Source organism: Mesoplodon densirostris, chromosome 5 (genome assembly GCF_025265405.1).
Source record: "Mesoplodon densirostris isolate mMesDen1 chromosome 5, mMesDen1 primary haplotype, whole genome shotgun sequence".
Lineage (NCBI taxonomy): Eukaryota > Metazoa > Chordata > Mammalia > Artiodactyla > Ziphiidae > Mesoplodon > Mesoplodon densirostris.
In genome coordinates, this window is record NC_082665.1 from 117,388,865 (window position 1) to 117,413,361 (window position 24,497).

At 36.6% G+C, this 24,497-nt stretch overlaps 1 protein-coding gene across 9 annotated transcripts in view; it reads left to right on the forward strand.

Moving 5' to 3' along the window:
* DLG1 (discs large MAGUK scaffold protein 1) overlaps nt 1–24,497 on the forward strand; it is a 295,589-nt gene that overhangs the window by 169,691 nt on the left and 101,401 nt on the right. For all 9 annotated transcript variants that reach the window (XM_060099334.1, XM_060099338.1, XM_060099339.1 and 6 more), the window contains 5 exons: nt 1,825–1,949; nt 3,985–4,154; nt 5,802–5,938; nt 9,701–9,845; nt 22,238–22,358. In XM_060099334.1, coding sequence (XP_059955317.1) covers nt 1,825–1,949; nt 3,985–4,154; nt 5,802–5,938; nt 9,701–9,845; nt 22,238–22,358 — 698 coding nt within the window. The remainder of the gene's footprint in view (nt 1–1,824; nt 1,950–3,984; nt 4,155–5,801; nt 5,939–9,700; nt 9,846–22,237; nt 22,359–24,497) is intronic.

Here is a 24,497-nt window from a genome sequence, read left to right on the forward strand (position 1 = left end):
AACAGTGAGAGGCCCACGTACCAAAAAAAAAAAAAAAAAAAGAATATCTGCATTCAATTGATACTGTATTTTAGCAGTGCCACCTTGTCTGACCAGCATTTTTGGGAAATGAAGTGCTCCTCATAAGTGAATTTTCTAAGTAACTGAATGTATATTTAAAATCCTAGATAATTAGATTTGTTTATGTTTGAAGCCAGAATAAACTGAGTAAAAATAGACTTCAGAGGGATAATAGTTTTTTATTGCCCATTTACCTGAATTTGGGCCCACCTGTTCAAGTGACATGGATGACTGAGTCTTACAAGTAAATAGAGTATTAATGTATTGTACACATTTTATTGTGGCATTTTGTTGGTTTTTTCCCAGCTTTATTGAGATTTCTTGACATATAGTCTTAACTTTTTATCTTATTCATCTTTTCACCTTTTCCCAGTACCTTTTAAATTCCTTTATTTAGTCAGAACTGTACATTGTATTTTTCACTGATTAAAGAGCTTGTGTACCAGGAATTGGGGAGATGTTGTTAAAGTATAAAAACTTGCAACTAGAAGATGAATAAGTTCCAGAGATCTAATGCACAGGTAGTGAATATAATCAACAATACTGTATTATAATCTTCAGAATTGCTAAGAGACTAGATCTTAAATGTTCTCACCACAAAAAATAAATGGCAATTATGTGACCTCATAGAGGTGTTAGCTAAATAAAGCTAAGGTGGTAATCATATTGTACTGTATAAATGTATCAATCAATATGTTGTACACCTTAAACTTACACAAAGTTATTTGTAATTATATCTCAATTTTTTAAAAAGCAAGTAAAAAAGAGAACTCGAATACCTGAGTAACTTGGTAGCCCCATACAACCTATTGATACTATTATTGATACTCTAGTAACTCTTGAAGAGTTTAGACTGAAAAAAATTTTTTATTAAAATAGAACTTTAGGACATGTCATAGTCTAGTGAAATTCTAAGCTATTTAATACAGTTTAGTAATAGATCCAGCTATACCCACTTATTTGAGCTGCCTGAAAACCAAAGTTAGAACATTCTTGCAAAAACAAACGTTTAATACCTTTGCTTAGATCAGTTTTGCTTTTTGTAGCAGTAGAACCCTTTCTTCAAAGAAAATATTATTCAAATATCCAGTACGTAAATAAAATAAGAAGTAATGCTACTTTGGCAAAATTGACTGCTGTCAAGAAAGTACACCAATGTTAAGTTCTCCAGTTGGACTTTCAGTATTAAAAACTGCCTTTTGCTGGTCAGGTGTCTTGGTTAAACACATCAAGGATGATGGCTGTGTTACTTAGCTCATACAATTTGGTCATTTTAAAATAAGCTGATGGCAAAGTTAGCAGAAGAAAAGCACCACCCAGTACCCCTTTTTAAAAAATTTAGGCTGAAATAATATATTGGTATTACCTCCTCGGAAATAACAGCAGCAGAAGGATCGCTTCATTGTTTTTCTCTTGGGAGCAATTTGCCTTACCAAACGTGAGCAAGATGCAGTCTAAAAGAAAGAGACCTAATAGTGACACCTCTCCAAGGACAAACTGCACATAATTTTAAAGAAAGAATTATAGACCAGACTCCAGAAGTACTCAGTACATCATCAGCCTCACCTATTCAGCAGTAATACCTCTGAATTCATAGAGAAAAAAGAGCTTTCCTTATATTTCTTAATATAAAGTCATGATATTTCCTATACATAGGCCTTTATGTGTGTGTTCCCTATGTTAGTACAGTTTCTAGGTCCTATAATGACGGGAACCTATCAATAAAGATAATTATTACTCAATTTTTTTCCCCTCTATCCCCAGGGAAATTCAGGGCTTGGTTTCAGCATTGCAGGAGGTACAGACAACCCACACATTGGAGATGACTCAAGTATTTTCATTACCAAAATAATTGCAGGGGGAGCAGCTGCCCAAGATGGAAGATTGCGGTATGTTTTGCACTTTATGTTGTGATACCAAATCCTCTTTGTATCTTTTTCTTGAGGCAAACTGAACAATGAATAAATACAAATGAACGCTATCATAATAACTAACATAACATAAGGTAAATGCTCAGATATCAAATGAATGAATGAGATAATTGTGCTTTAAGCATTTTCCCTCTTTTCAATTAGGAATTCAATTTTATCTTAGAAGTTAAGCATTTTGAATAATAAATTTGACTGTCTAAATATTTCTGAGAAAATTTATAGAAGTCATAGATTTCCCATTGTATGTTCAAATACATTCACAAAATGTGTTATTTTCTGGGTGGGAAACGTGTATACGCTTATTTAAGGTACAGGGAATCATATATATCTGAGTTGGTATCCCAGACCACAAAGAGTAGTAAAGATTATGCAAACTTTAAATAAATTAATCTATTTTCTAAATTGAATAAATGTAAGTCACATTGGTCTTTTGTTTAAATGTAATGTTCCATTTCAGAAAATATCTTTAGCATAGTTTGTTGTTTCCTTAGACCATAGATTGTGGCACTTTTCCTGGTGCCTTATTTGTTGCTTTTTATACATAGTTATGGTTTCCTAAAGTTTTAGGACTAAGGATTATATATGGTCTGTTAAAAACAGTATCTTATTTTAAGGCTATTCATGCCTTATACAGCTTTTCAGTTTCTAAACTTCTGACTGGATATGATAAGTGGTATATTAATGAAGTTAGATATGAAATCAATAATTTGACTTTCATGTAAATATAAATATTTACTTCCTGATTCTGTTATTGGCCTTTTAGTTGTGCTTCATGTGTGAAAATTAGTATGTTCCATTTGTTTCACTGGAGAACATACTATAGTACTAACTCTGAGGTATCACTGTCTTTGGATATAGAATTTCTTTTCTCTAAAGAAAGTTAATTAGATATAGAAGTTTATCATGATCACTTTAAATGTCTTAATTGTTTTGTTCCCCGTCCCTGCCCAATTTGAGATGACCATCTTTTAATTTGTTTTCTTATTTGTTTTCTACATGAATACCATGCAGTTGAAACTGAGATTAGTTTATTTTTTGGTAAATCAATGAATTAATCTCAGTTTTGCTGCTGTGACCTTAAGCTAGTTATTCAGTCTGAGCCTCAGATTTTTTATGTTTGAATCACTGCTCTGTTAGTCATTATCAGGGTGGCCTTGGGAAAGTTATTTAAACTTTGTACCTCAGTTTTTCTATCTATAAAATGGGGATATAAATATGTATCTACCTTACAGATTGTTGTAAGGGTTAAAACACTAAAAGAAGTTCCTAGCATGTGGTTAGTGCTAAATAAATATTTGCTGTTTTTCTAAAATATCTTAATTTCTATACGTAATCATACAAATTACAGCTGTCGGGACTTCCCTGGTGGCACAGTGTTTAGGAATCTGCCTGCCAGTGCAGGGGACACGGGTTCGCTCCCTTGTCCGGGAAGATCCCACATGCTACAGAGCAACTAAGCCCATGCGCCACAGCTACTGAGGCTGCGCTCTAGAGCCCGGGAGCCACAACTGCTAAGCCCACACACCGCAACTACTGAAGCCTACACCCTCTAAGGCCCATGTGCTGCAACTACTGAGCCTACGTGCTGCAACTACTGAAGCCCGCATGCCTAGAACCTGTGCTCCCCAACAAGAGACCGCCACTGCAATGAGAAGCCCATGCACCGCAACAAAGAGTAGCCCCCACTCGCCGCAACTAGAGAAAGCCCACGTGCAGCAACCAAGACCCAGGCGCAGCCAAAAACAAACAAAAAAATATAGCTGTCGTTATTATTTAATATTTTTGTATAATGATCTATTATTTGCACTGTTTCCTTTGCTGGCCCTTGGGAAATGTTTGTATTTATATGAGTTTTTGATACATTGGAATTTAACATGAAGTTTCTTATAAATAATTCTAGTAAATAATTCTGTTGTCAAGAAAAGAAAATTGGCAAAGAGAAAAATTGATATTAAATTTTTAATATTTGATTTTTAATGTTTTTTTTCCTCAGGGTCAATGACTGTATATTGCGAGTAAATGAAGTAGACGTTCGTGATGTGACACATAGCAAAGCAGTTGAAGCATTGAAAGAAGCAGGATCTATTGTACGCTTGTACGTAAAAAGACGGAAACCAGTATCAGAAAAAATAATGGAAATAAAGCTCATTAAAGGTCCTAAAGGTATGAAATAAATCAAACAAAGATAAATTATTAAGTAAGAAATCTCTAAGTGAAATGTAACTATGAAGTTATTTATAACACACATTCTAAGATTAACAGTGCTGGTAATCTACAGAACTTAGTGAATTTTTAGAATTTCTGTGTTATTTCTACTGGTTTTTTTGTTTTGTTTTGTTTTGTTTTGTTTTGTTTTGTTTTGTTTTGTTTTTTGCGGTACCCGGGCCTCCCACTGTCGTGGCCTCTCCCGCTGTGGAGCACAGGCTCCGGACGTGCAGGCCCAGCGGCCATGGCTCACGGGTCTAGCCGCTGAGCGGCATGTGGGATCCTCCCGGACCGGGGCACGAACCCGCGTCTCCTGCTTCGGCAGGCAGACTCTCAACCACTGCGCCACCAGGGAAGCCCTGGTTTTTGTTTTTTTTTTTTGGCTGTATTTGGTCTTCGTTTCTGTGCGAGGGCTTTCTCTAGTTGTGGCAAGCGGGGGCCACTCTTCATCATGGTGCGCGGGCCTCTCACTGTCGCGGCCTCTCTTGTTGCAGAGCATAGGCTCCAGACGCGCAGGCTCAGTAGTTGTGGCTCACGGGCCTAGTTGCTCCGCAGCATGTGGGATCTTCCCAGACCAGGTCTCGAACCCGTGTCCCCTGCATTAGCAGGCAGATTCTCAACCACTGCGCCACCAGGGAAGCCCATTTCTACTGATTCTTGTCTTAAGTAGAATACTGTGCAAACATTTTGCAGTCATGTGTAGTGTTGATATTAACTTGTAATCATTAATCTACAAAGTGCATAAAATGCAGATACACAGGCTAAAAGAAAAAATTATGAACATGTCTTTAGTAGTTACATCTGCAGTGAAGACTGTTAGGATGTGATCTGAATTTTGAAAACATGGATGGGATTGAGGATAAATGGAAATACTGATTCTAATTTGTGGCTTCATGGAAAAATGCATAGAGAGCTACAGGTTTGGTGTTAAAGCTATGTGATTTATGAATTATTGAAGTTCCTTACTTAAAATTAATTCATAGAATATTGAAAAGAGAAGAAGCATCTGCATTTCTGAAGCTGTTGGTTCTGCCCACCACCAATTTTTTTTTCTCAGTTTTAATCTTTTGGAAGTGTTAAAAGTGTTAGTAAGAAGTGCAATTATGATGGAAACAAAAGTGAAGCAATTTTACACCATCTCTTTGAACTAACAAACAAATGCATTTTACAGAGACACTTTAAAAAGTAACCTGGGTGGGGTGGGGGGCTTCCCTGGTGGTCCAGCGGCTAAAGACTCCACGCTCCCAATGCAGGGGGCCCGGGTTCGATCCCTGGTCAGGGAACTAGATCCCCTATGCCACAACTAAAGGAGCCTGCGTGCCGCAGCTAAAAGATCCCGCACGGCACAACAAAGATCCTGCGTGCCGCAACTAAGACCTGGCACAGCCAATTAAATTAATTAATTAATTAATTAATTATTTTTTTAAAAAGTGACCTGGGGGTAAAAAGGTACTCATTTGTAACTATAGGAGCACTTATATTTGTAATTGCCCCTGATTACAAAATACTTAGGATTTTTAAATACTTAGGATTTCTAGTTTTCAGTCATTTGGACTTAAGTTTACATATATTGGTGAAATTCTAAAGCTAGTGCTTTCCATACAGGTCTTGGGTTCAGCATTGCTGGAGGTGTTGGAAATCAGCATATTCCTGGGGATAATAGCATCTATGTAACCAAAATAATTGAAGGAGGTGCAGCACATAAAGATGGTAAACTTCAGATTGGAGATAAACTTTTAGCAGTAAGTATAAGAAATCCACTGTTTTAAAAATTACTTTGATTTTTTTTTTCTGACAGACTGAATTTCTACACGCCAAAATGTTTAAATGATATTTCCATGAGTGAATACTAGTCTTGCTTTAGTCAAAACCTGAAAAATGATTCTTTATTTGCCACTACCATTTCCTCTACCAGCTCCCCTCTCTTTTTCTTTCATTCTGTTTAGGGGCTTGGATGCACAGAATTGTTTAGTCGTAATCCTTAGGTTCGTAACATCATCATCCTTTGTTCATGTGTGACCTTGTTTTTCCCTTTCTTACTTTAATTAATTAATCAATTATTTTATTTATAATATAGTAAAAACTGCTAGTCATTACCCAACCCAAGAACTAGAATATCAACAACTTGTGTTCCTCATTCCTTTGTTTTTTAAAGATTGCTTGATCACATACATATTCCTAAATGTTTTGTTTAGTAGTGTTTGTTTTGAAAAAATTTTAAAGGCTATTGTGCTGTATATAGTCTTTTTTAATACTTTTCTCACTCAATATTGTTTTACTGAGACTTATCCATATTGTTGCCTAGAGCTGAGATTTATTCATTTACCCTCTTCATAATATTCTATTCTGGGACTATAGACTGTATCACAATTTATTTATCCAATCTTTATCAATAACTGTCTTAGTTCATGTTCCCTAGAAAAACAAAACCTGAAGAAAAGCTACTCTGCTAAGGTATTATTGGGAGGTATAACTTCAGAGAAGCTAGAGTGAGTGAAAATGAAAAGTGAGGCAGAGAATGAGGGAAGGCCGATACAACGTATTATGTTTCTGAGCTGGCTATAATTTCATAAGAAAATGTAGCTGATTGCTTGTCATGTAGGACAGTCTTCCAGGCAGGCAAAGTGGAACTGCTAAACCTTAGATCCAGCCATCCAAGGAAAAGAAAGGATTTTATCTACTGACCCCTTTTAGTCTCTTGTCTCTTGTTAGCTAGAGTCTACCCCCACGGGGGTTAACTGTCCTAGATTTCTCGACTGTGTTACCCAGCCCTTCTGGACAAATGCTAGGAAAGCCAGTTCCCACACTCTGGCACAGCACCTCCCCTGAACCCAGAAGTCGTGAGAAGAGCTAGAGCCTCGTGGTCTAGACAGGTCAGATGTGGTCTTCTAATATGTTACAGCTCTCACTATGTGGAACACGTCAGCCATACCCAAGCCCAGCCTTTACTCCAGAAAAGGTTGAAAGAGCTTATAATGGTAGGGGACAATATGAGAGTAGCAGTAGCTAGGACTCTCCCCTAACCAAGCAACCAAAGCCTAGTGGACACGTAGGCTCAAGTGAATCTGAAAAGGCATACAAACAAAGTCTGGTATAGTGGTGATTTGGTCTATCTCCTATTTATTTATTTGCCCTTTTTTAATAGTTCGGCTAGGAAGAGCAACTGATTATTTTTGAGTTAATGATAGGGAGGAGGAAGGAACTGTCCTACAACTGCTTCTCTCTAACTTATCCTCTCACAGCTATGACTTGCCACTCTTTCCCCCAAGCTACAACCAACACTCCCGCATCATCGCATACACCCCCCCACCAACACACACCAGTTGCAAACAACCTTCTTTCTCCACTGCGTTTCTCACTTTTATTTTTAATTTCTTAGATACTGTCTCTTCTTTATCCTTCTTCCAGAATCAATTTTAGGGGTAGGGAGCCAGAAATTCATGCTGATTTACCGTTTAGGGAGGCTTTTGTTGCCATAATTCCACTGAAATTATTCAATTCTTAATTCTCACCTTAATTGATGTATCAGGCATTTGACACACCTTCTTCCTTCTTAAAACACTGTTTCCAGTTTGCCTGATAGTCACCCTCTGTCTTGCTATTCCTCTTAGCTCACCAGCCATTCCTTCTCATTCTCCTTTTCGGTGCATCTTCTCCCTAACTTCTAAACATTGAAGTGATCCAGGACTCAATACTTGAGTTCTCTTCTCTCTTTGATAGGTGGTCAAATAACTTACTGGGTCTTATTGTACATGATAGTAATAAGTATTGTTTTCTGAACTTCAGTCTCCTTATCTATGTCTCAAGAGTCATCTCACATATAATATACAGTTGGCTCTTTGTATCCATGGGTTCCACATCTGTGGATTCAACCAACTGAAGATCGAAAATATTTGGTGGAAAAAAATTCCAGAAAGTTCCCAAAAGGCAAAACTTGAATTTACAGGCATTTATATTATATTAGGTATTATAAGTGAACTAAAGATGATTTAAAGTATAAGGGAGGGTGTGCGTAGCTTATGTGCAAATACTACACCATTTTACATAAGGAACTTGAGAATCTGCAAATTTTTTTATCCTCAAGGAGGGTAATGGGGGGTAGTGGGGTTATAGAATCATTCCCCCACAGATACCAAAGTACAACTGTATCTAAAAATGAACTTTCAAATCACGGCAACCCACCCCACCCTGCCCCCCAAAATTCTGCTCTTTGCATAATTTTCACATCTCATTAAATGGGAACTTTATCCTTCTAATTTCCCCAAGTCTAAAACTTCAGGATCATTCTTTTTCTTTCCCACTCCACACTGAATCCCTCAGCAAATCTTGTCATCTCTTTTATCAGTTATCTAATGCTGCACAAGAAAAAACAAAAATTAGTGGCTAAAATGACAACAATTATTTATTTGCTTACACTTCTGCAATTTGGATAGGTTTGGCCAGGACAGCCTGTCTTTATTCCATATAATGTCTACTGGGGTGGCTCAACTAGGGCCAGGGGTCCACCTCCAAGTTGGCTCACGTATAGTGGACCGGTTGGTTTTGACTGTCATCTGGGAACTCAACTGGGGCTGTTAGCCAGGTATTCAATTCTCCAGTGGGCTTGTCCACATGGCTAACTTGAGCTTCTCACAAAGTGGTGGCCAGGTTCCAAGAGGTACATGCCAGAGTGAGCTTTCCAAGAAGACAGCTCTAATGTGTGGCATTTATTAATCCTCTCTTTGCATCACAGTTACTAATGTCTCATTTCAGGCCATCAGAAGAACAGTATACCACAGTTGTGTATTTCAAAATGCAGCAGGTCCTCACTGTACACAGTAGGGTGGGACCATAAAAATGACCATGCAGTTGAAATCCTGCGAAGCATTATTAGTAATCAGTGGGGAAAGTCAGGATTGTTCTATGACCTTTAGAAGTTTTCATCAAAACATTTAAAAGTCTCCTGCAGTCGATTATAAAGTCACATATTAGGGAAATGGAAAATATACTAAAATGAACATTTGTTTAGTGCACTGTAATTTAAAACACTAGAAACATTTATAGTGTTTTATTTCTTTTTAAAAGAAAATGTTTACCAAAAAGAGGAGCAGTCTAAACCTAATGCTAGCAGAAGAGAAAGGATTAGAACAGAAATTAACAATATAGGAAATAGGACAACCATGTTGTCTATGTTGGTAGAGAAGATCAACAAAACCAAAACTTGGGTCTTAGGAAGGATCAACAAAATTGACAAACCTTTAGCTAGACTGACCAGGAAAAAAAAAAATGACCCAAATTTCTAAAAGTAGGAATGAAAGAGAGAACATAAGGGGATACTTTTATTTATGAATAACTCTATACCAATGCATTAGGTAACTTAGATGAAATGGGCAAAGTCCTAGAAAGACACAAACTACCACTCCTATTCAACATTGTACCGAAGATTGTACCCAGAGCAATAAGGGGGAAAAAAATGACATTCCAAGTGGGAAGGAAGAAGTAAAACTTTTGGGATTTTCTTTTAGGTGAATAGTGTGTGTTTAGAAGAAGTTACTCATGAAGAAGCAGTAACTGCCTTAAAGAACACATCTGATTTTGTTTTTTTGAAAGTGGCAAAACCCACAAGTATGTATATGAATGATGGCTATGCACCACCTGATATCACCAACTGTAAGTCTGTTTGCTTAAATCTTGTTTCCTTAGATGTGATGTATTTTAATGAAGGTTCCCAATATAAAGTTTAAACATTATACAAATATTTTTAAAAGAACTATAAAGCATTTTAACCTGATCATTTTAAAAACCAATTTTAAGTCAGAATCTTCATAATAATAAGTGGAGATGGCTTTTTCACCTTTTCACCTGTAATTTCATAGCAGTAATTACTTTTAACATTTAAGGCATTGATTCTCAAACTTTTATATAAGTAACAGTCACCAAGGGTATTTGCAGGTAATGTGGCTTCTTGTTTTGTTCTAATAGTTTTTGGATGGAGCACAGAAATATACTTTAACAAGCAATTAATTCTTTTAACAAGCAGGGCAATTCTGATACTTCTGATCTTCTGGTTCATGGGCTGCACTTTGAGAAACAGTAACTTAAAATATTTGTAAAACTTGGGCTTTTCTATACTCTTAACTGTGTGAGCACAGATACTATCTTTGTACTTCAAGCTCTTAGTGTATTACCTCACTCTGTTAGTGCACAGTACAATTGTATTGCCTAGAAATGAACTGTAATGAAAGTACTTATATAATTTTAAGTTTCCTATTTGATTTTCTTTTTTAATGTACAAGCCGAGATGAGATTTAAATATATTCTTAATGTGTTCATGTTGTTTGAAAAATGAAAGTTTTATTTGTTTGGTATGTTGAGTCAATACTAGAATCATCCATGTGTAATAAAGATCATAAATGTACTCTATAATCTGCTTTTCCAAGTTTTCCTTTTTTAAATTGTAGAATTTTAAAGATATTTGTGATTTTGTGATTTTGTAAGTGGCAATGTTTCCAGTTTTAAAATGTCAAAAAGTTCATTACAATCATTAATCGTTAGAAGCTAAATACAAATTATATTTTAAAGTGTATATACTGTCCTCCAGTGATGCATCTTCATTATCTGCTCATTGATTCATTAATTACTCAAGTATAACTGAATTATTTTCTTAATAGTATTCAGTCTTTTTAATGGACAGAGATGATGTCTTGTACATCATTTGTGTTAGAAAAGAACTTTACTACTTGTTTAAAGTTCCTCCATATATTTGGTCTTTCACAGAAGCTTTATATAAGGGCTTGATGTATTTTTATTTGTTATTAGGAGATGCAAATTCAATGATAAGCTCTTTTATTCACCTATTTAAATATTAATCTTACTTATTACGCTGCTTTATCTGTTCAAGACAGCTATGTCCCAGTTGTTCCACAGATTGAGAATTGGCATCCTGATTGTGGCCAAATATACAAATAGCCAAGCTGCTTCTTAAAAATATGTTGAACTGGAAAAAATGTTACTTTTTATTGAATTGTCTCTTTTTATATAAAATAATATGACATTTAAAAAATGGCAGAGCTAGTCCTAAAGAGTAGTAAATAATGATTAATTGTTTTCCCTATAGGCATATGTAGGATATTTCGTCCCTTTTTTTCCATGTTATTGAACTAATAGAATATTGTGAAAAAGTTAAAGTTTACCATGCTAGTTCAACTTCTGTTCTGTTTCTCTTCTTATGAATTTTGTTGTACACTTACAGTCCATGCTCATACTATAGACGCAATTCATAAGTAACTTATTATGTGTGTTTTAAAAAGCATTTGTATTTGAAAACTTTTTACATAAATGATTTTTACCTGTCAGCTCTTGAGAAGCCCTTGCCACCAGACTATTCAACTTACCTGCCTGTCCCTTATGTTGTTAGTCATGTAGTTTCCTCCTCATCAATCTGGCTTTAGTCACTGAAGATTTTAGTGTCGAGCCCATTGTCCTTTGATACACATTCACATTCTCATTCTTAGTGATGTCCAGCCAAAATGCACACTGATTCATTCAGCAACCTGGCTTCTTTGTTGATCTCTTTCTTTCTAGCTCTCCTGCCCTCCACTCCAACTCAGATACTTGCTTCCAAGACAATAATTTAGATCTTATTATCGTCGATACCTTCACCACCTCCAAAATCTTGATTTAAATCATCCCGTTCTCTGACTACATCCATCAGTTTATTTACTCCTATTCTAACAATTCATCCTCATTTTGACCTTCAATCATTTGACACCATTACTTGGTTGTCCCCTTGTGTTTCTACTTGTCTACTTTTTTTTAACTTAGCCTCCTTGGTTTGTCGTGATATTCACTTCATTGCATATATCTTCCACTTCCTTGCCCTCTCCATCTTCACTGGCAGAATCCCAACCCTGGTTCAACCTGCTGTCTTCATCCATTCCTGCTCCCTAAAAAGCAGAACATGCCTGGAGAAAAGCACAGAATTGTAGTTTAAGTTATGACCATAAATCTCAGATGGGGTCACACTCTTATAGCTGTAATCCACATATGGATAATAGCCAAAATATGGTACCCAGGAATAAAAGGAGGTTTATTACTGAAAAAAAAAAAGTTCACCGGATCTGATAGAGAACATAGTTTCTTTGATGATATTAAAATTCTCATGCTTTTGCATTTATATATCTTTTCACTTTTAATTTATATTCTCTTCAGGTGGAAGGCCTTGTTAAACTTCTGATTTGGCCACTGCTCTCTTCCTGCTTTTACTTTAAGCTCTTCCACTTGGCTTCTTTCCTAAACTTTGGAGGGTTTGGGTCATTAATCTTGATATCTAAGGACAATAATTTAGCCTCCCTTGTTTTGTAGTTCTCTGAGGAATCTTTTTACTTAGGATTTGGGGTATAGGAAATAGCACTGTTTTAACTAATCATTCTTTGGGCAGTCATTTCTTTGACAGGAACATTGATTTTTAGTTCCTGCCGTATGAGATACTATGCCTTACATGTGAGAATGACTCCTTCAGAAAAGGTCCATTGAGTAAAGGCACAGTCTGGATATGGTAGGGAAAAGGTACACTTTCTGGCTTGAGAAGTTGACTGAATTTCTTGCCCAGTTGGGTTTGTTTCTTTGTTTGTTTGCTGTTTCAGCCAAACTTGATAATGTAGCAAAGAAATTTGAGTAAAAAATCAGTAAACTCTGGACTTTAAATGGCCAGTGATTACAATGGTTCACATGCATGTCTGTTGCTTTAGGGCAACATGCCGGTTCCCTTGAAAATCACAGATATTCTTACACATCACCCAAGAAAGACTTTGGACTTCAGAAGAGCCATTGGTAGAAAATCCTTTGGCTCAAATGCAGAAGAGTATCTTATATATGAATTGGACGGGAAGAAATTGCTATTGGAGACTGCAAACGTGTAAACTCAAAGATGGCTCTGGACGTCTAAGCCCTATACTATTAATAGACATTATAGACTTTTTCCTTTTTGTATGATTACAGAAAGAGATGTATGGATGCTATCTCCTTTTTTTTTTTTTGCTATCTTCTTTTGATAGCACATAATTGTTTCCAGTACACCATACTTCCAGTCACTGCCTACTGTCTTTCACTCAGGTTACTTCACTCATATATGTAACCTGTCTGGCCACTGTAGTAATTTGAATTAATGATCCTTGCATTTTTGTTTTCCCAGTGGGTGTTATAATGCTTTGTGCATGGAAGGCACTCGGTAATGTAGTGAAAGAAGAGATTCATGGTTAAATAATAAATATTACAGCTAGATTTTGAAATGCCTAGTAACTTTATCATAGTTAATACCTCAAGAAAGTTAAATATTGTTTCTATGTGTTTTGATAATAATGCACATAATTCAGATGTGTTGTGCTTTTGGAAGTTACAACTGAAATGTGTTGCTTACCTGGGCCAGGAATAACTTTGTAATTTTCTGTTCTTAGCTCTCACTAGAATTACAGTTGATGAACTATAATGATGTTTTTTATTATTGAAATGAACCAATAAATAATGTTTGCTTGTTTTTTATTCCTATTTTTTATCGGGTTTCCATTCTTTTATGGTGCATTAAAAGGAATAATTATAAATTGGGTTGACAGATCTGAGCTGGTGTCAGGGCATGTCTTTTTTTTAAATAGGCTTTATATTTTAAAGCAATTTTAGGTTCACAGAAATATTAAGCAAAGGTACAGAAATGTCCCACGTGCATAGCCTCTCCTATTACCAACATCTACCAGAGTGGTACGTTTGTTACAATTGATGACCCTACATTGCCATATCATTACCCAAAGCCCATAGTATACATTAGGCTTCACTCTTGATGTTGTACATCCTATGGGTTTGGACAAATGTATAATGACATGTACCCACTATCAGTATCATACAGAGTGGCTTCATTGCCCTAAACATCCTGTGCACTGCCTATTCATCCCTCCCTCCCCTCTAGCCTCTGGCATCCACTGATCATTTTACTGCCTCCATAGTTTTGCCTTTTCCGGATTGTCATGTAGTTGGAATCATACAGTATGTAGCCTTTTAAAATCTTAACTCTTTACACCTAAAACTAACACAACATTGTAAATCAACTGTACTCCAATAAAAATTAAAAACAAAAAACAAATATGTCATATTTTACTTTTCATAAAATACATTTTAGATAATTTGATTAACATTTCCAGTTTACCTGAAACTCACAAAATGGCATTGAATATATCACATATGTCCAATTGAAATACCCAAATTACACCAAAAAGCCTCAAACTCCTTAAAAACAATTAAAATAATTAATTAAGCCCTCTGTTGATTTTGTGAAATTTGAGATAACAATCCAGTAAATATTTTAAAATATAGCACAGGCTAAAGTTTTCCATAAACTTTTGAATTAAAGAAGGCCTAGATGTTTGAAAAAAACAAACCTTCTTTCACGTAGTAATGTGCATGTGTTTTTAATTCCTTTGGGTAAATAACCAAGGAGTGCAATTGCTGGATCGTATGGTATGAATATGTTTGGTTTTATAAGAAACAGCCAAATTGTCTTCCAAAGTGGCTGTACCATTTTGCTTTCCCACCAACAACGTATGAAAGTTCTGTTACTCCACATCCTCACAAGCATTTTGTGTTATCACTGTTCTGGTTTTTAGCCATTCTAATGGTTATTCAGCAGTATCACATTGATTTAATAAGTATTTCCTTGATGTCATATGATAAGGAGTATCTGTTCATATGCTTATTTGCCATCTGTATATCTTTTTTGGTGAGGTGTCTGTTAAGAGTCTTTGGCACATTTTTAAATTGGATTGTTTATTGTCTTGTTGAGTTTAAGAGCTCTTTGCATATTTTGGCTAAAGTTCATTATCACATATATGTTTTGCAGATATTTTCTCCCAGTCTGTGGCTTGTCTTTTTTTTTTTTTTTTTGCGGTATGTGGGCCTCTCACTGTTGTGGCCTCTCCCGTTGCGGAGCACAGGCTCCGGACGCGCAGGCCCAACGGCCATGGCTCACGGGCCCAACCGCTCCGCAGCATGTGGGATCTTCCCGGACTGGGGCACGAACCCATGTCCCCTGCATCGGCAGGTGGACTCTCAACCACTGCGCCACCAGGGAAGCCCTGTGGCTTGTCTTTTCATTCACTAGACAGTGTCTTTCACAGAGCAGAAATGTTTAATTTTAATGAGGTCTACCTTGTCAGTTTTCTTTCATGGGTCGTGCCTTTGGTGTTGTATCTGAAAAACCATTGCCAAACCCAAGATCATCAAGATGTTCTCCTATGTTATCTTCTAGGATTTTTATAGTTTGGGGTTTTACTATGTCTGTGATCCATTTTGAATTAATTTTTACATGGTTTATATCTAGATTCTTCCTTTTTTTATGTAGATGTCCAGTTGTTCTAATAACATCTGTTGAAAAGACTGCCTTTGCTCCATTGTGTTTGCCTTTGCTCCTTTATCAGTGATCAGTTGCCTATATATGAGTCTATTTCTGGATTCTCTGTTATATTCCATTGATCTAACATTTTCCTCTTCTTTTGCCAATATCACACTGTCTTGATTACTGTAGCTTTTTAGGAGGTCTTGAACTCAGGTAGTATCAGCCCTCCAACTTTGTTCTTCTGCTTCATTATTGGGTTGTCTATTCTAGGTGTTTTGCCTCTCTATATAAACTCTACAATCAGTTTGACAATAACCACAAAATAACTTACTAGTATTTTGATTGGGGTTGCATTGAATCTGTAGATCAAGTTGAGAAGAACTAACATCTTGACAGTATTGAGGCTTCCTATCCATGAACATAGGCTCTCTCTCAATATTTAGTTCTTCTTTGATATCTTTCATCAGAGTTTTTGTAGTTTTGCTCACGTAGATCATTAGATTTATACCTAAGTATATCATTTTAGGGGATGCTAATGTAAATGGTAGTGTGTTTTTAATTTCAAATTTCACTTGTTCATTGCTGGTATACAGGAAAGCAGTCAACTTTATATATTAACCTTGTATAAAGGTTAATATACAATATATATAATATATCTTGCAACCTTGCTATAATTGCTTATTAGTTCCATGAGTTTTTTTGGTCAGTTCTTTCAGATTTTCTACATAAACAATCATGACATCTACAAAGACAGTTCTATTGCTTCTTTCTCAATCTACATACCTTTTGTTTCCTTTTCCTATGTTAATGCATTAACTAAGACATCCTTCACTTGCTCCTAATTTTAGTGGTAAAGCTTCAAGCTCCTCACCATTAAGTATTATGTCAGCTGTAGGATGTTTGTATTCTTTTTTTTTTTTTTTTTTTTTTTTTTTGCGGTACGCGGGCCTCTCACTGTTGTGGCCTCTCCCGTTGCGGAGCACAGGCTCTGGACGCACAGGCTCAGTGGCCATGGCTTATGGGCCCAGCTGCTCCGCAGCGTGTGGGCTCTTCCCGGACCGGGGCACTAACCTGTGTCCCCTGCATTGGCAGGCGGTCTCTCAACCACTGCGCCACCAGGGAAGCCCGAGTATTCTTGATCAGGTTGACAATACTTCCCACTATTCCTAGTTAACTGAGAGATTTTCTTATAAATTGATATTTTGGATTTTATCAAATGCTTTTTCTTTATCTATTGATATGATTACGTGACTTTTCTTTAGCCTGTTGTTGTGATGGATCATATTGTTTTTTGCATGGTGAACCAGCCTTGCATACCTGGGATAAATCCCAGATGCTTGTGGTACATAATTCTTTTTACATATTGTTGGATTTGATTTGCTAATATCTTGTTGAAGATTTTTCCATTTATGTTCATGAGTGATGTTGTTCTAGAGGGTTTTTTCTTATGATTTCTTTGTTTGGTTTTGTTAGGATAATGCTGGCCTCATAGAATGAGTTAGGAAGTATTCCCTTGGCTTCTGTCTGCTGGAAGAGGTTATAGAGAATTGGTGTAATTCCTTCCTTAAAAGTTTGGTAGAACTCACCACTGAAGGTTATCATTATTGATTCAATTTCTTTAATAGTTATAGGGTTGTTCAGATTGCCTGTTTCTTTCTTGTGAGTTTTGACAGATTGTGTCTTTCAAGGAATTGGTCCATTTCATCTAGGTTATCAAATCTGTGGGCATAGAGTTGTTCGTAGTACTTACTATTCTTCTAATCTCCATGGAATCTGTAGTGATATGCCCTCTTTCATTTCTGTCTTCTCTCTTTTTTTCTTAGTTAGCCTGGCTGGAGGCTTATTGATTTTATTGATCTTTTCAAAGAACCAGCTTTTGGTTTTATTGATTTTTTTAATCTGTTGATTTCTGGTTTTATTTATTTATTTATTTATTTTATTTATTTTTGGCTGCGTCGGGTCTTCTTGCTGCACGCAGGCTTTCTCCAGCTGCAGCGAGCAGGGGCTACTCTTCACTGCAGTGCGCGGGCTTCTCATTGCGGTGTCTTCTCTTGTTGCAGAGCTTGGGATCTAGGCACGTGGGCTTCAGTAGTTGTGGTATGCAGGCTCTAGAGCGCAGGCTCAGTAGTTGTGGTGCACAGGCTTCATTGCTTCACGGCATGTGGGATCTTCCTGGTCCAGGGCTCAAACCCATGTCCCCTGCATTGGCAGGTGGATTCTTAACCACTGCGCCACCAGGGAAGCCCAGATTTCCTGTTTTTAATTTCATTGATTTCTGCTCTATTTTTATTATTTTTTTCCTCCTGCTTACTTTGAATTTAATTTACTCTTTTTCTAGTTTTATCAGGTGGAAGCTAAGATGATTCATTTTAGATCTTTTTTTTCTAATATATGCATTCAATACTATATATTTCCCTCTAAGCACTGCTTTTGCTGTATCCCACAGATTTTTTTTTTTTTTTTTTTGCAGTACACGGGCCTCTCACTGTTGTGGCCTCTCCCGTTGTGGAGCACAGGCTCCGGACACACAGGCTCAGCGGCCATGGCTCACCAGCCCAGCCACTCCGCAGCATGTGGGATCTTCCCGGACTGGGGCACGAACCCATGTCCCCTGCATCGGCCAGCGGACTCTCAACCACTGTGCCACCAGGGAAGCCCCTATCCCACAGATTTTGATAGGTTGTGTTTTCATTTTCATTTAGTTCAAAACATTTTTTAAATTTCTCCAGAGATTTCTTCTTTGACCCAAGTGTTATTTAGGAGTGTGTTTGTGTTATTTAATCACCATGTATTGGGGGATTTTTAGCTATCATATTGTTATTGATTTCTAGTTTAATTTCACTGTGGTCTGAGAACGGACATTGTATGATTTCTATTTTTTTTTAATTAGTTAAGGTATGTTTCATAGCCCAGAACATGGTCTATCTTGGTGAATGTTATGTGGGAGCTTAAGAAAAATATGTGTTCTGCTGTTGTTGGATGAAGTAGTCTATAGGTGTCCATCATATCCAGTTGATTAGTGATGTTACTAAGTTCAGCTATGTCCTTCCTGATTTTCTGCCTGCTGTATTTGTTCATTTCTGATAAAGAGGTGTGGATTAATCTGTTTCTCTTTTCAGTTCTATCTGTTTTGGCCTCACATAGTTTGACACTTTGTTGTTAGGTGTTAAAGATTATCATGTCTTCTTGGAGAATTGACCACTTTATCATTAAGAAATGACTTTCTTTAACCTAGATAATTTTCCTTACTTTGAAGTCTTCTCTGTCTGAAATTAATATAGCTACTCCTGCTTTCTTTTGATTAGTGTTAGCATGGTATATCTTTCTCCATTCCTTTTAATATATAGGCCTTTATATTTAAATTGGCTTTCTTGTAGACAGTATATCTTGGTTTTTTGACCCACTCTGACAGTATCTGTCTTCGAGTTGGTGCATTTAGGCCATTGATGTTTTAAGTGATTATTGATATAGTTGGATTAATGTCTATGATATTTGCTACTCTTTTCTATTTGTTACCCTGTTCTTTGCTCCTGTATTTGTATCCATTTTTTTTTACATTCTGTAATGTACTTTTTTTACATTACATTTTACATTTTTTTAACATTTTTTTTACATTCCTGTATCCATTTTTTTCCTGCCTTTTATGGCTTTAATTAAGCATTTTGCGTGATTCTGTTTTCTCTCCTTTCTTAGTGTATTAGTTACATTCTCTTTTACTTTTTTTTAGTGGTTGCCCTAGAGTTTGCAATATACATGTATAGTAATCTAAGTCCACTTTGAAGTAACACTGTACAGGTTGTTTTGTTGTTTTTTTTTTTTTTTTGCTGTACGCAGGCCTCTCACTGTTGTGGCCTCTCCCGTTGCGGAGCACAGGCTCCGGACGCGCAGGCCCAGCGGCCATGGCTTACGGGCCCAGCCACTCCGCGGCACGTGGGATCCCCCGGACCAGGGCACAAACCCGCGTCCCCCGCATCGGCAGGCGGACTCTCAACCACTGCGCCACCAGGGAAGCCCAACACTGTACAGCTTTATGGGTAGTGTGAGTTCCTTATAATAACAAAATAATCCTAATTCCTCCCTCCCATCCCTTGTATCATTGCTGACATTCATTTCATTTATACATAAACATATATACAGACATAGTCGAATACAGTATTGCTATTGTTTTGAACAAAGTGTTATTTGTTAGATCAATCAGGAATAAGAAAAATAAGAAAAATGAGTTTTATTTTACCTCTGCTTATTCCTTCATCAGTGCTCTTCCTTTCTTTCTGTGTAACTGAGTTTCTGACCCACTAACTTCCCTTCTCTCTAAAGAACTTCTTTTAACATTTCAAAAGGCAGATCTACTAGCAATAAATATTCCCTCAATTTTTGTTTAAGGAAGTCTTTATTTCTTCTTCACTTTTGAAGGATAATTTCACAGGTGGGTTTTTTCTCTTAACACTGCATTTTCACTCCACTGTCTTGCTTGAATGGTTTCTGAGGAGAAGTCATATGTAATTCTTACCTTGCACCTCTATCAGTAAGGTGAGGTTTTTTCCCATGACTTTATTTAGGGCTTTTCTTCCTTTTTTTTTTTTTTTTTTTCCTGTAGTTTGAAAAGGATATGCCTAGGTGTAACTTTTCTTTGCATTTAACCTGCTTAGTGTTATTGGAGGAAATTCTCATCATTATTGTTGCAAAGATTTCTTCTATTCCTTTCTCTCCCTTTTCTCCTTTTGGTATTCGGATTACATATATGTTACACCTTTTGTAGTTCTACCACTGTTCTTGGATATTCTGTTCTGGTTTTTCTCCCCCCAGTCATTTCTTCTCTTGGCTTTTCAGTTTTAGAGGTTGCCATTGAGATATCCTCAAGCTCAGATTCTTTCCTCAGCCATGTCCAGGCTACTGGTAGCTCATAAAAGACATTCTTCATCTCTGTTACAGAGTTTTCGATCTCTAGTATTTCTTTTTGTTTCTTTCTTAGAGTTTTCATCTCTCCGCTAGTATTGCCCATCTGTTCTTGCATATTGTGTTCTTTATCCATTAGAGCCATTAGCACATTAATCATTATTGCTTCAAATGCCTGGTCTGATCATTCCAACCTCACTGCCATATATGAGTCTGGCTCTTATGCTTGCTCTGTCTCTTCAAACTGTGTTTTTGCCTTTTTGTATGTCTTGTAGTTTTTTCTTGATAGCCAGGCATGATGTACTGGATAAAAGGAACGGCTGTAAATACACCTTTAGTAATATGGTGATAAGGTGTTGGAGTGGAAAAGTGTTGAATAGGCCTGTGATTAAGTCTCAGTCTCTTAGTGACCTTGTGCCTCTGCAGTGCTCTTCACAGTGCTTCTCAGTATTCTCCCCTGTTCTGCTCCCTTAGGACAGGATGGCTAGAATTGGCTAGATTTGGTTATTTCCCTTCCCCCAGTTCTGTTGGGCTCTGACAAAACCCCAGCAGGTGAGGCTCTGGTTAAATAGTTTCTTCTGAGGACAGACTGTTAAGAAGAACAAAATGCTCTTAATGTATTTCAAAATGGTTCCTTTTCCCCTCCTTCTGCCAGAAGCATGACAGAATTTTTCTCCAGTATTCACTGTGAGAACCTGTAGAGTTCTAGGAGGTAAGACTCACAAAAATGTGGAGCCCCTGATGATGGGGTCCCCCTGGAGTTTTTGACTCCCAAAGTCATCCACACTGAGCCCCCAACAATATGTTAATTACAGTTCAGGTTACTCTACCCCAGCACTTGTTACCACAGAGATTTCTGCTCTAGTAAGTTGTGATTTTCTGTATTCACCTATCAGTCTCCTTAACTGGGGGGACAGTGTTTTGCCCTATGACTTCTATCTTAAGCATCTAAGAAGGATTGTTGATTTTTCAGTTTGTTCACCTTTTTAGTTATTGTTAGGACAGAGTAATGACTCAAAGCTTCTTATATGCCAAGCTGGAAACCAGAAGTCCCTCAATTTATTCTAAAACTTTGTCAAGCATAGTCTTTTTGCACCTATTTTTAAGCTTCTGGTTTTCATTATTCACAACCAGAGTTTGAGTATACAGTTGATCATTGAACAACATGGGTTTGAACTATGTGGGTCCACTTATACGTGGATTTTTTCAGTGCGTACTACAGATCTGCGGTTAGCTGAATCTGTGGATGCAGAACCATGGATATGGAGGCCCAACTATAAAGTTATATGTGCATTTTCAATTTTTTGGAGGGTCGGTGCTTCTAACCCCCATGTTGTTCAGGGAGCAGCCATATATACTTTCTAAAAACATTAATCTGCAAAATAACTTCTTAGAAAAATAAAGTTATTGTACTTAAGACTGATTTGGTTCAGTCTTTCCTCTGACAGTCTTTTGAATAATCTTTCCTGGATTTCATTGTGCAAATCAATTACTGTAACTCCAGTTACTGTAAAACTAAACTCCTTTTTAGTTCTGTTTTCTCAGAGAAACAAAATGGAATAAGTTTGCTTTACTAATCTGAATTTCTAAACTAGTTTTTACCTGGAAACTTGAGCTTCTCTAATTTTTTTACCTAATAAATAAATTTTCTCTACCAAATTCTATTATATAAATGAGTGAATATGAATTATACATTAATTAACTTTGAAACTGATAATCCACAAATGTGGTACTGAATGGTATGTTTCCTTTTTCAAGTGTTTTTTTTACTTACTTTATTTTAAAGCTTCTTCTCAGCCTGTTGATAACCATGTTAGCACATCTTCCTACTTGGGCCAGACACCAGCATCACCAGCCAGATATTCACCTGTTTCGAAAGCAGTGCTTGGAGATGATGAAATTACAAGGTAATAAACTGAATAGTCATCCTTCTTACATAAAGCCAACTATTAGATGGAGCTATAATTAGCCAACTAGGATAGTCACAATTTTCAGGACTAATTTTATTAACAGATAATGAACCTAAACCTTACTTTTTTTATTGGAGGGTTCATTGAAGGGCCATAAGTGTAAAAGTATATTACAAATAAATCACTGCTTTTTTTTAGTGTTGCTATTTATTCTGACACCTAAAATTTACTTCCATCTAACATTACTAACATTACTCACTGACAGTTTTTTAGATTAGCTGTCTCTTTTTTGGTGGTACGCGGGCCTCTCACTGTTGTGGCCTGTCCCGTTGCGGAGCACAGGCTCCAGATGCGCAGGCTCAGTGGCCATGGCTCACGGGCCCAGCCGCTCCGTGACATGTGGGATCCTCCCGGACCGGGGCACGAACTCGTGTCCGCTGCACTGGCAGGCAGACTCTCAACCACTGTGCCACCAGGGAAGCCCTAACTGTCTTTTTATTCCCCAAAAAACTCTTTTATCTAAGTGGGAACAAAAAATGAAAAAATATTTTAGATCTTTTTCACATTATTCAACATAGTAATATGATATTATGTTTGAACGGTTTGCTTTATAGCTTTTGTAGAAGTAAATTTTGTAGAAGTATTTCATATTATAGCATTTAATGTTAAAATGTATGACAATTCATGTCATTTTATGTTTTTATTAATTGTATTATTGTTAGCATTATTATTTTTGAACCTTTATAATCATAATTATTCTTTATCTGTCAGACTCTTGAGTCTAAGCAGTGATCTCTTAAATGTCAGATAGGGGTGTTTGTCTTTGTCCTCTTCTTCAGGAGTTAGCAATATTGAGAACTTAATTTAATAGGTGCTCAGTAATTGTTTTAGGATGAAAATTACCAGAAAGAATAGTGTTTGTGATTATATGTTTGTGGTGTGAATTCTCGCCTGTTAATCTTTAGGCTGTGCTAGTATACTGACCTATCGTGGTCGTTTTATTGTTGCTGTTATTTTCTAATACTGCTTATTTATAGAAGTAAAGAGGAAGTAGTTAATGGCTTATCTAGTCTTTAATCAGCATATTTTTCAAATTAAAAATATGTCATATTAGCATCTTGATTGCTGTTCCCCATCTTTTTTCACTGCATATCTCTTGTCTAGAATATTTGTTGGACTCTGTAGTATTACACAACAGGCCTACCTGTTTTCTGTATTCTTCTATAAAAATCAGGCAGTTGATTATTGAATATGTCTTCCTAAATGGTGAGTGTTTTATCACTCCCTTTTGATCATTATACTCCTTTGCCCAAATAATGAAGTACAGATATCTTTACTTCATATTAGAAGTTCTCCACAATTTAACCCTAAACAATTTTTCAGAGATTATATCACGTTACCAATAAAAAGAGAAAATAAAAGAAATCCCAACATACAAACAGTTAATAATTCTGAAGTTCATTTTCTAACAGCTTTATTGAGATATGATTTACAAACCATACAGTTTACCATTTAAAATGTACAACAGTGATTTTTAGTATATTACATTATAAATTTTAAAAATTGTGGTAAAATGTATATAACATAAAATTTGCTATTGTAACCATTTTCAAATTGCGATTCAGTGGCATTAATTGCATTCACGATGTTTACGACCAACACCACTATCTTTTTCCAAACCCTGTTCAGGACTTCTCTGGTGATCCAGTGATTAAGACTCCACGCTTCCCAGCTGCATAGCACAGGGAGATCAGCTCGGTGCTTTGTGACCACCTGGGAGGGTGGGAGGGAGACACAAGAGGGAAGAGATATGGGGATATATGTATATGTATAGCTGATTCACTTTGTTATAAAGCAGAAACTAACACACCATTATAAAGCAATTATATTCCAATAAAGATGTTAAAAAAAAAAAAAAAAAAGACTCCACGCTTCCAATGCAGGGGGCGTGGGTTTGATCCTGGTCAGGGAACTAAGCTCCCACATGCCACATGGCACAGCAAAAGAAAAGAAACCCTTTTCATCGCTTCAGACAAACTCTATAACCATTGTGCAATAATTCCACATTTCCCTGTTCTCCCAGCTCCTGGTAACTTCTAATCCACATTTTGTCTCTCTGAATTTGCATATTCTAAA